Source organism: Pseudonaja textilis, chromosome 1, assembly GCF_049901715.1.
Source record: "Pseudonaja textilis isolate UNSWEBS1 chromosome 1, rPseTex1.2, whole genome shotgun sequence".
NCBI lineage: Eukaryota > Metazoa > Chordata > Lepidosauria > Squamata > Elapidae > Pseudonaja > Pseudonaja textilis.
In genome coordinates this window covers 70208670-70220861 of record NC_141990.1, presented here as the reverse complement: position 1 = coordinate 70220861, position 12192 = coordinate 70208670, and the positions used below count along the sequence as shown (strand labels likewise).

At 39.5% G+C, this 12192-nt stretch overlaps 1 protein-coding gene across 3 annotated transcripts in view; it reads right to left on the bottom strand.

Annotated features, from left to right (window-relative positions):
- Positions 1 to 652: 652 nt before the first annotated feature.
- PCNX2 (pecanex 2) overlaps positions 653 to 12192 on the bottom strand; it is a 98910-nt gene continuing 87370 nt past the window's right edge. For all 3 annotated transcript variants that reach the window (XM_087937519.1, XM_087937511.1, XM_087937521.1), the window contains 6 exons: positions 11472 to 11616; positions 10656 to 10886; positions 8362 to 8636; positions 5464 to 5639; positions 1522 to 1982; positions 653 to 870 (listed from right to left, as the gene is read on the bottom strand). In XM_087937519.1, the coding sequence (XP_087793645.1) occupies positions 700 to 870; positions 1522 to 1982; positions 5464 to 5639; positions 8362 to 8636; positions 10656 to 10886; positions 11472 to 11616 (1459 nt within the window). In that variant the 3' untranslated portion in view covers positions 653 to 699. The remainder of the gene's footprint in view (positions 871 to 1521; positions 1983 to 5463; positions 5640 to 8361; positions 8637 to 10655; positions 10887 to 11471; positions 11617 to 12192) is intronic.

The window sequence follows — 12192 nt, the reverse complement described above, 5'->3', positions numbered from 1 at the left end:
GTGTTTGCCTGGCACTTTTATGGACAATTTCCTTATGGCTGCATGCAGTGGGCCACCTCCACAATTAATATGTTGCAGCACAGAAATGTCAGCTGCGTAACACTTCAAACAAAGACAGCTTTCCTCTGACTTTTTTTTTTTTTAAAGATTCCGCATACTAATCTCAAGAGTAGGCAGCTTTCTTTCCTGTTCCATATTCATTGCTTCAATTACAAACAATCCTTTTTTATGCATTATGTATAAAAAGCCAATTATTTAGCATGCAATCATCTATTTGGTTATGACAAGAGACAGATGTTGATGTGCTTTTTTCACTGAACCGTATTCAGATTTTCTTTTGCTTTCAGTCTCACTATCAAACATGTAATCTGCCCCTGGCCCTCCCTGCAAATCACCCCAATAATACTGCCTAGTAGTGTTCCTTTGCCAACAATAGATGGCCAGATCGGTTTTCTTTTCAATCAGATCTGGAATTCCAGTAACCTGTGATGTGGGTAGCGCTAAATATTATTAGTGAGATATTATCTTCCTTACATTTTTTTTAATGAAAGGCTTTCTTGTGAAAGGGTAAAAAAAAAAAATAGATCCTTTAATTTTTGTTCGTTTTACTCATTCCTCTGGCAAACTAACCCAATTTTATTTTTTTTTTAAAAAATCAGCTTTATAAGGCATTTTCCCCTTCTGTGAGCCTCTTCTTTTTTACTCTTCGGAAAGGCTGTGTTGAGAGGCAGAATCTTCTAGAGCCATGTCCTCCTGGCTGGCCCTTCTGCATTCCACCATATGGCTTATCAGGAAAGCGTGAGTAGCTCCGAGGTCCCTTCGCCGTCTGGATTCAGCCGTATCAGTTGCTTCATAATCATCAGACAATTGCTTTTGACAAAGAGAGACAGCGTTATTAGTGTTTCAACAACACCGTTCAAAGAAGCCTTGCCAAAAAGGGGTCTGTATTTGGAGGCCAGTTTCCTCAACCTTTTACATGGGTCACCAGATATTTTCACCTTGATTTCTTAGGTTTCAGAATAATCTAGAACAGAAGGAGTTACAGTAAAACCAGAAAACCAAAAACAACCCAGGGCACTTGGAAAACCAGTTTCAGGAATTTACTAAATATTGTTCGGTTCCAGATTTGGAGTAATGAACAAAACTGATCCAAGATTGAGTGGTAACAGGGGTTGTTTGTGATGTAGCTATAGCTGATACAATTTTTGTGGAGCGTGAGAAGTGACAGTGTTGGTGATGCTTACTCAAATAACTTAAACACAAAGTTAATCAGTGGCTGCCTAATCCACCTTTCTCCTTGGACCCTTTCATATTATAATTTTAATATAATTATATATAGAAAAAAGCATTTGTTGTAGTCACACATGGCTCAGGAGCCATAAATGCCCAATCCCTATGGCAGAATAAGGCAGTAATTGATTAATTGCCATCCAGTTGGTTACAGATCTTAACAACTACATAAGACAGATTTCTTCCAGGACAGAATAAGACATAAAGTTCATCTTTTTGGCTATATCTTACCCGTACAGGCTCTTGCTTGTTGCGGTTTGCTGCTCTAGCGGATGGCCCAATTGCAATGTTAACACTACTGGATGATTGGGTATCTGTAGTGTTTCCTCCTTCAGCTGCAGAGAGCCCAGAAATGACCAGCGCACTTGAAAAACTTCTTTTACCAAACAGGAGGCTGAGAGTGGAGCTGGTGGAGGAGGCCAGACTGGACCTGATCACAGCGCCGGCTTGCTCCTGCACCGTTAGTTGGCCCAAGATAGGGATGGCAGCGGTTGGGGAGAACACAGAGGTCGCAGAATTGTGGAAAGAGAGCTGGCTGTCAGAAAGTCTTGGGGCAATTTCTTGAGCCGAAGTGGAAGTCTGGATGAAGGGGGGATGACTCTCTAAGATTGGACCAGAATGACTTGAGCGAGGGGGCCTTTGATTTAAAGCAGCATGCGTCTGAGCAGACTGGCTCCTGAATTTTCTCCTGCCTTTAAACAAAAAAGAAATGAAGAGAGAAAATCATTTGCAGAAACTCTATCCCTAATTAAACCCTTCAAATCATAGTCCCACTATTCAGTTAATGCCCACTGCAAAAACACTACTCACAAATAATTCTTTCAAGGAGGCCAGTTTAATAAATATGCTTAATCAGAAAATCTGAAAGAGGTTTTAATAGCAATAGCACCTAGACTTTCCTAGTGCCTTACAGCTCCCTCTAAGCAGTTTACAGGTTCAGCATATTGTCCCCAACAACCTGAGTCCTCATTTTACCAACCTCGGAAGGATGGAAGGCTGAGTCAATCTTGAACCGGCCTGCATTCTAACCATCTTCAGAACCAAATGCCTAGCTGACAAAGACCACCTGACAACAGAACTACACACCCTCACTAACATATTAATTTCCAACGGATTCCAAAGAAACACTATCACCAATCTACTCCGAAAAGAGATACCCCCAAAAAACCAAGACACAGAACAAGACAATGGTATCACACTCCTCCCCTACATCAAAGGCACCACAGACAAAATCAGCAAAATTCTCCACAAACACAATATCAGGACAGCCTTCGGCACTGACCAAAAAATAGACAACATCCTAAGAAACCTCAAAGACAAGATCCAGCTAGAAAACCAAGGAGTTTATGAAATACCATGCAACAATTGCCCAGCCACATACACTGGACAAACCAACAGGAGAATAAATGCACGCATCGCAGAACACAAAAACGCAGTCAGAAGAGAAGAAAATACTTCCTCCCTCTTCCAGCACCTTAAAGCCACAGGACACAAAATTAATTTCAAAGGAACCAAATTAATATCCAACACTGAACACTCCAGCAAGAGAATAATCAGGGAAGCCAATGAGATAGAGAAACACCTCCATAACATGAATAGACGGGACGATACCTCCCGCCTACCAGTCATCTGGAAGCTAGCCCTCACCAACAAATGAGTCCCAGCCACAAAAACCAACACCAGACCCAAAACAACATGGGACACCACCGTCAATTCCCCATATCAGACCCAGGCCCAAGCCCATCCTATAAACAAAGGACAACCACCATCCAGAAAACAGACCACAGCTGCTTCACCAGCTGTCGCACCCCTCGTCCCCAAAACCAAACAAGCTGACACACACCAAGAACACAGACCCAGACCCCAAACTCAAAGCCAGACTAAAACCCAGAATGCTACATCACAGCCACCCGCTCAGGACATCACATCAGAAAACTCAGGAAATTACACCATAAGAACTCAAGAAGTTGCAACACAGTAAATGACCCAGGATATCACAGCACAAGACCAAGATACCACAGCAATAAATCTCACAAGGTCATCACACAACCCATTACCCAAGCCATTACTACACAGAAGGCTAATGGAAAAGAGATCAAAACACAAACAACCAAGGAGATTACAACGCAGGATCCAGGATACCACAAAAAAAGAACTCGCAAGCCCATTACACAACCCATTACCCAAGCCTTTAAAACACAAGAGGCTAATGGAAAAAAGATCACTACAAAACAAATGACCCAGGAGATTACAGCACAAGGTCCAGGATATGTCCACAACAAAATTCACAAGGCCATCACACAGCCCATTATACCAACATCAATTCCATCAACCAATCAAGAGGCAGCAGGGCAGCCAACCATCCCAGCACACCAGCCCCCACCACCAGTATTTATAGAGAGACGGCAGCTCCGATCACACACTGCTTGCATTGGCACGAAGCTGAAAGCACCAGCCTGAGGATGGCAAGTGGGACCTCGCCGAAACGTTGCCAAGATACTCTTAATCTTACACGGGAAAAGACCCGAACACACCTAGACCTACATACCTGTACCCGTGAAAATCTACAAAAACAAAATATATACACACACACACACACACACACACACACACACACATACATACACACACACACACACATGCATACATAATGTGATAAATGTGTGTTTTCTATTAAAATCTACTTGGCTTTCCATCTATGTATTAAATACACATGAAATAATTAAAACTTACTGTATATGAGGACTATTTTTATATTGCAAGCAATTCTTAACTATTCTAATTTTTTTCTGCTTGGAACAATTAAGCATATACTAAATCATTTTTGTTGTTAATCTACTTTCAATTTTAAAATGTAAAATTATTAATCCTCTGATATTCTTTTGAATCTACACCCTTAAATGTTATTGCAGTTAGAAGTGGAGTAGGAAAGTATTGGTTGCAGACTTGTAGAAAAGTTCATTTTTTCAATGTCTTAAATTTCATTCTTTGATGATTACTTTAATACTAATATTGTTAAATAAAAAAGTAAAAATATACTGTAGCTAGGGAGCACTGTATGATGAGAATTCTGGTATGCTGACATTCACAGTCAAAAGTAATTAAACATCTGTTCTCATTTTAAACAGTTAATCTGACCACTGTCCAAAAATATCTCATACATGTCTTTAATTCAGTGGTTAAAGTGTTTTATAGTAGACCACCCATATGTCCACATAAATAACTCAATTTCTGCAAATACTTAGGAAACAAAAGAGTCTTTTATATCCTTCTGTAAATACATTTTTGAAGCTTAAAGCCCATTCCCATGCCTAAATTTACTTAGAGAAGTTTGACTGTTAAGAGCTGTAGATGAAAAGTTTGACTGTTAAGAGCTGTAGATGAAAAGATAAAGCCAAATAAAATTAATTATTAAATTATTTTATTTATTTAAAAGATTTGTACGGCCGCCCACACAAACTAACTTCCTTGGCTGATCCATGATTGTTGTATTATAGTTAAGCTTGTTTTTCCAATTACCTTTGGAGTAGCTTGTGAAAGCAAATAGGCATACAGTACTGTTAAATAATTGCATCAGTTTAGCAGCAATAACCATTGTGAGCTTAGTATTACTCTGTATGGGTAAATATTTTCAGCATATGTGTGTGCATTAATTCTAAGGACAGCATGCACACCCCAGGAGGCAACTGCAACCTTTGTGGCCACAGTTCCAGGAAAGAGTTATAAGCTTTTTCAAACCTATTAATTTCAAAAGAATCTTAAGGTGACACCAAGAGCAGTTTAAGTGCAAGATTCCTTCCTGAATCTGTCTCGTGGGACATGAAAAACACCTCCAGTAGAAGGCATGTGGATGCCCCATAGGTCATGATACCATCACAAAAATTATATAAGTGATGCAGTTGGTGTCATTTGCAATATAACATCATGACATGTTTGCTCTTATTGCAGATAAGGCAAGGGGTTCAGGGGAACAGCTTGATGTCGATTAGGCATATCTTTCGTTGACTATCTTTTGGACTAAGCAAGGAATTTACTGTCACATTCACTGTTACAGTTTTATTTTTGCAACACCTTGTGTTTAACTTGCATTGGACGCCACCCATAACATTTTCATTATTGGTCAGTCCCATAATACCCTTCTGCCAGGGAATAAATGCAACTGAAGATAAGTACCTGAGAACTGAGCAATCTGAAGGGAAGGGTGCAGTTGGGGTGTGCTGTTCCTTGTATGCTGGGAGCTGCTGCTCTGGCTTGAATTATTAGCTGGATTACTGCTGGAAGATCCATTCCTGCTGGCCCCTTCCTCGCAGCTTCCTCTGCTGTGGTTTGGGTTACAATCCTTCTGCATTCTGTTAGAAGAGAAATAGTCGGGAGCACTTGGGCCCTAAGCAAGGTGTTTTGCCTTTGCTTCCAGCGTCTTTGTTTTCCACAGTGGGAACACAGTACTGGACCAGAAAGGCCGTTCTTTGACAAATACAACCTAAAGTTTTACTCTCAGAATTGCTTTACATTTCTTTGGCAAATTAAGGAAAAGGCAGATGTTCATTGACATATCTCTGTCAGCTTTCATACTGGGCTCATATGAAACAGGAAATATTTTGGCCAATAATAGCAATGAGCTGTGCAAGTTGCACATTAAATATTCCACTGGATATGACTGAAATATTTCATATAAAAAGCAATATTGAAATGCAGTAGTAATGGAATGTGTACTTAGGACATAAATCTTGCCAGTTTTTCCCCCCTACATTTTTTCTTTGTTCTTATTTCTAAGCAGCTCAATACTTTTATTGAGAAAAGCTCAATGCTTTCTTCCACATTTTATTTTCAGAGTTAGTTTAGATCGAAATATGTAAGTGGATGATAACAACATAAAGATATTAAAGGCCTGCATCCCCCCCACCCCCCAAGTGTATCCCTCCTCTCTTTTATGATGTTATTATCCCCACTGAAAATAGTCACAAGAAAAATTGGGAGGTCCATTTTGGTTCTTAGTTTGTAGAAGAATCATTTAGGAATTCTTTTAGTTCTGCTTCTGAACAGTTATAAAACTCTTCAATTCACCCAGGTAGTTTAATTCTGAAAAATCAAATGCTGAAAAAAAAATCTTGTGACAAATTTGCCTGGCTATTTCATATGTCATTATTAACCTCATGACCTGGTTCCATAGTAAATTGAGAAATTCACTGCAAGTAGAATAGTTTATGCAATTCTGCAGCTTATATCGTTTGGTCAAATGTATTATTTTGTTATTTGTCAAAGGCGAATTTGGTTCAGCATCAACAGAGTGGTAACAAATGATTCTGTATCACGGCATTCACTCTCAGTCCATCTAAATTATAAAATACTGCAACACTGTCGAAAGGAACAGAATAGTTGGTATTTGGAGAAAGATGGAGCCACAAAGGATGAAAAAAAACCAACATTCCTCTGGAGATACATACTGTTCTATAATAAAGTACTTGCCTTTTCTGCGTTTATCAAGTTTTACAAATCTTTGCCACTAGCACATTGTAGAACAGATTCAATGTTATACAAAAATTAAGAAAATCTGAAAGCAGATGAGTTCCTGCTACATACATACATACATACATACATACGTACGCTATATACTGTATACATAGTTCCGGCAACACACACACACACACACACACACACACAATCACAGTGAACTTCTTTCAATTAATAACTACTTAAATATAATGAAGACACCATGTTCATTGAATATGTAGGATGTTCAGCTCAATCCGGATGCAATGAGAAAACAATAGGAATGGATGCATCACTATTGTGCTTTAACTTCTAAAAGGAAGAGCTCCTGGAAAACAGCAAAACTAGCTGTGAAGAGCACAAGAGGATGTGCATATAACTTTTACAAGAAGGGAACGGGGTTGCTGATCTAATTTAAGTAGATAGTAAGTATCTCAACTTAATAGTATTTGATTACTATAGCTGCCCAGAGTAATTTGCTGAGATGCTTGGTTATAGAAATCAAGTAAATAAAATGAACAAACAAACAAACAAACAAACAAACAAATTCTATTTTAGACAGTGAAAACAGTGTGTATCACTTAATGTTCTCATTAAAAAAAAATCTTGTATTTTGAGAACCCTAAGATGTCCTTTAAAACAGCAGTCGTCAACCAGTGGGCCGCAGCCCACTGGTGGTCCACGAGAAAATTTTGGTGGTCTACAGAGAAATGTCACCCCCAAAGCATTAAATCCAGGCTGTGTAGGAACACAAGGCTGCACCACCCATATGGCCCGTGGGAACCCTCCCCGCCCACTCACTCCTTACCTAGCAAACTTGCCTGCAAAGTTGCTATTTTTCCTTTTTTCTTTTTCTGACCATCAGTTGTTCTGCTGTGCCGGGAGATTTAGATTAGCTAGAAAGCAGGAAATCGTTGGATTTCTTGCTTTCTAGCTAGTCTTTAGATCTTTGGCTCTGCTTTTAAGCACAGCCAAACTTCCCTTAGGACTGAAGTTTCAATTATTCAGTGCAGACTCACAGCAAGCAAATTTTATGTGACAGACTGAGCTAGCCGATGGCAGATAGATCAATGAATGATTCTGTGAGCAACTCAATCTGCCTGCCTGCTTTGCCTGATTTGGGGTAAAAGTTGCTCTTTTTTAAATAAAAAAAAAATCTATATTTACATACATGGTGTGTTGTGAGTTAATTTTGTGAGTTTGCTTGCAAGCAAATTTTATGTGACAGACTGAGCTAGCCAATGGAAGATAGATAGATCTCTGAATGAATCTGATTCTGTGAGCAACTCAATCAGCCTGTCTGCTTTGCCTGATTTTGGGTAAAAGTTGCTCTTTTTTAAATAAAAAATAAACATTTATATATTTATAATATTTACATACAAGCCATGCCCAGCCAGTCACATGACCACCAATCCACACCCACAAATTAGGCCATGCCCACATAATCGGTTAGTGGTCCCTGGGATCTAAAATTATGAGTTTGGTGGTCCCTGAGGTAAAAACGGTTGGCAACCCCTGCTTTAAAACATCTGTTGAGATGCAATGAAAGATCTCTGGTTATGAGCCCTCCTTTGTGCTTACCTAAGCCATTTGTTCCTGAACCATCTTTTGATGTTGTCGAGACTTATCGGTCCACCCCAGAGATTTTTCAGCTGACTGTGAGTCCCTATATAGGATGTTGTCAAAGGAGAAACATACATGGGGTATCCCAGAGGCTGGTCGCATGAAGAGTTAATCAGGTTCCTCAACACCTGTTTATTGTTTTGGATGCTGCCTCGTTCTGGGTTACGATTGCGGAAAAAAATCAGTTCCTGTTGTTGTCCAGCCCAGAGCCCTCTGACACATTCCTTGTTAACCTAAAACCAAACAAAAGTACAAACCATGTGGAAACATTTTGGAGAGAAAATGGATGGGGGAATTGCAATCCACCTGCTGTTTGCACTGCAGAGTTGCTTACTTCAAGGCTGCAGGGCCATCTGAAAGTGCTAGGCCTGCTGTATTTCCCCCCCCCCCCACACACACACATACACCCCTCCTTCAGACAATTAGAGGGGGGTTCATTTTCTGTTATGAGAAACAGATTTATATTAAGCACAGGAGATGATTTCTGAAGGTCCAGATTTTTTCTTTCAGTGCTTGAAAAAGGACCAATGTTAAGTGGGCCGGGCTGGAGTGGGGAAGAACCTACCCTTCAGTCAAAGCTGGTATTCAGCAGGTTCTGAACAGTTCTGGAGAACTGGAAGCGGAAATTTTGAGTAGTTCAGAGAACCGGCAAATGCCACCTCTGACTGGAGATTTTACAGTATCCTTCCCCTGCCACGCCCACCAAGCCACACCCATAGAACCGGTGTTGTAATGACGAGGCAGTCGAGTTGTTTGATCATGAACAACTGAATCATGATGATCTTTATTGGAGTCTAGTCTTGCATTTATACACATTTTTAATTATCCCCCATCATTGGTTAACTTTGGTTACTGCTTAACTTTCGTTACTGTTTAGCACAGTAATTAATACAATTAATTATCTCTAGTTAAAGTCTAACGTATGTTTACTTCCTCTCTCTAATCCTCCTTTAGATTAGTGACTTTGTTTACCTGAGTTGTATTTGCTTGGAAACATTCTTTATCTGAGGTTTGCCATCCGAGATTGGAACATTCCTGCAATTACAACTCTACAAACCGGCAGTAAAAAAAAAATTGAATCTCACCACTGCCTTCAGTGGGCAGATCACTATGTAAAAATTTATGGCATGGTACAGCTCAGTGTATGACAATGCTTTGGTTCTGTTGTATGTCCAAGTTTATTTTCTCATCCTCTCTTGATTCCTGGTCAATCTTGAAAAAAGAAGGAGGACCCGAAATAACCCATGGTCTATAGACTCTGTAATCTAGCATGAAGACTAAGATGAGCATAGGTTAATTTACTGAGCATCTGAGAACGGTAGATATTCTAACAAGCCATGTTCAACAGTGAACTGAACACGACTGCTTTATATTCACACACAGATGCTCACTCCTAGACTACAGGTGGTCCTCAACTTATATAACCATTCATTTAGTGACGGTGTGACTTACAACTGTTGCAACGTCCCCATGGTCAAAATGTGATCAAAATTCGGATGTGTGGTAGCTGGCATGCATTTATGACCGTTGCAGTGTCCCAGAGTTTTGTGATCGCCTTTTGTAACCTTCTGACAAGCAAAGTTAACGGGGAGAAGCCAGATTCACTTAACAGCTGCAGTTATTCACCTAACAACCGTGGTAGGAAACGTGGTAAAATGAGGCAAAACTCACTTTGCTTAGCCACGGAAATTTGGGGGTCAGTTGCGTGAGAACTACCTGTATTGTTATGCGATTATTATATGAGAAATATATACAGTAAATATGATGGCTATAAATCATTGTAATTTTTAGTCATTCTGGTTGGGTATTTTTAGGGCGGTGGTTCAAACAAGGGTTCCCATGTATGTTCTCTTCTGGTGCCACTAATTAGGATAGAATTTACTGATGGGTGGGAGGCTAGTTTCAACAGCCATTCAAACTAGTTTCTTTGTAATAAAAAATAATAAGACTATGATGCTACCCAATTGCCCGCTCTCTGTTGATGAAATGCTTCTAAAAAGAAGAAATCAAAAACAATGATTAGGGGTTCCGACATGCCTGTTTATCCAAATATTAATTCTTGTCTTGGAAACTGCTGTTCCCATCACGTCGCCACCCTGCAATTAAATGGCCTTTAGATCTCAGTTCTAACCTTTGCTATGCCACTCTGTCAAGAGACTTATCTGGCTAAGAATGGAAATAAAATTCTAAATACAGCAGCTATGACTGTAAACCATTAAACAATGAACGTGAGGCAGAGGTGGTGGTGGTACCTTGATTACTTTGAAGCTTAAGTAGCTTTTGTGGAGCATAATCACTTTATATTCATCCGTTCCTTCTTCTACCACATGCCTAAAAGTAAGGAGCTCTTCTTTGTTTGAGAGGATGGCACTGCGCCAAGCAGGATCTCCTTCGTGACAAATCACAACTGTCTCTTCAAAGGACTGAATTGCTTCGTAAAGAATAGCAGGATCCTCATATTCATCTGGGCAGGTGAATTGGTCCTGATATTAAAGGAAAGGCATGGCTGTGATCAGAAACATGTATGAAGAGATGACAGGTTTTAGGTTTAGAAACTTCACTGGAATTGTGCAGAGGTGTAGCAAAAAGCCTCAATGAAGGCGTGTAGCAGTTTGGGCTTGCTTCACTGGGATAATCCCATTATTAGCACATGATTTGGTTTTAATTATCTTTGGTAGCACCAGCCTGTCCTGGTTGGTGATACCAGATGACCCAGAAGAGAGAGATGAGAAATTCATTGAAATGTCTGAATGCATTTTTTAAGAATGCATTTTTATTCATTTACTACACAACGTCAGTGCGTCTATTCAATGGTCGAATAAATGAGGGACAGGTTTTACTACATGTAAAATGATAAAGTGACTAAAATACATCCTAAGATCTACATTTCTAATAGTTAATAGTTTGAGTGCATTTCTTAGAAGAAATTCACAGCAACACATTTAATGCTTCATCTGAATTTAACTGGCCATTCTGGTTGCCTTTGTTATGGCCCTACCACATTATCAGCATAATAAAGTTTGTATAACTACAAGAAGTTATTTGCTGCAGAAAAGGGGAAAACTCACTTGATGTAGTTTCAATGACATTCTAATTGCAGGAGCAACAACTTGGTGCAAGAGGTCCATATCTGCAAACACCCATTCATCTCTTGATGTAATTCGAAAGTCTCCTTTGAACAAGGCATGGAGGCCATGGAGGAAGGAATCTAAGCTGTAAACAATCATATTAATTACTCACAGATTCAGTTTCCATTACAGCTGTTGAAAATAAGATCTCTTTCATAGTAGTTGTGACAGAACTCTCTGAGCCTGAGAAAGAAAATGGATGTTTCCAAAATATTGCAGAACAAGAACAGATGGACGGGTTTTGTGGAATCAAGTAAGCAATTAGTAGCTTACCCATTAAACCAAGTCTCGGAAAGAGGATCAAAGGCAATTAGGAGGCACTGCTTTAATACTTACTGATAAATGAGCGCCAAGTACACATATCCAATTTACAAGATTCTATAGCCAAAACTTTATTTTTTTCTTTGCAATCTTCCTGCCTACTCAGATTCCGTGGGAATGTTGGGGGTGGGGTTGGTTGTGACCTCCTGTAAATGCTTTAATATAGTTGCAACTGAAGATTTAGTGTTTGCATTAGATGATGAGCTTTTGGAAATACTGTGGATGAAACGGCTACACAAAGCAGTGATAGAAGATTCTTTTTAAAAAGATTATGACTTTCCACCCATTTTGAAGGGCTCCTTCTTAAAGGTAGATAAATGGTTTTTTGAAACTTTTTCAT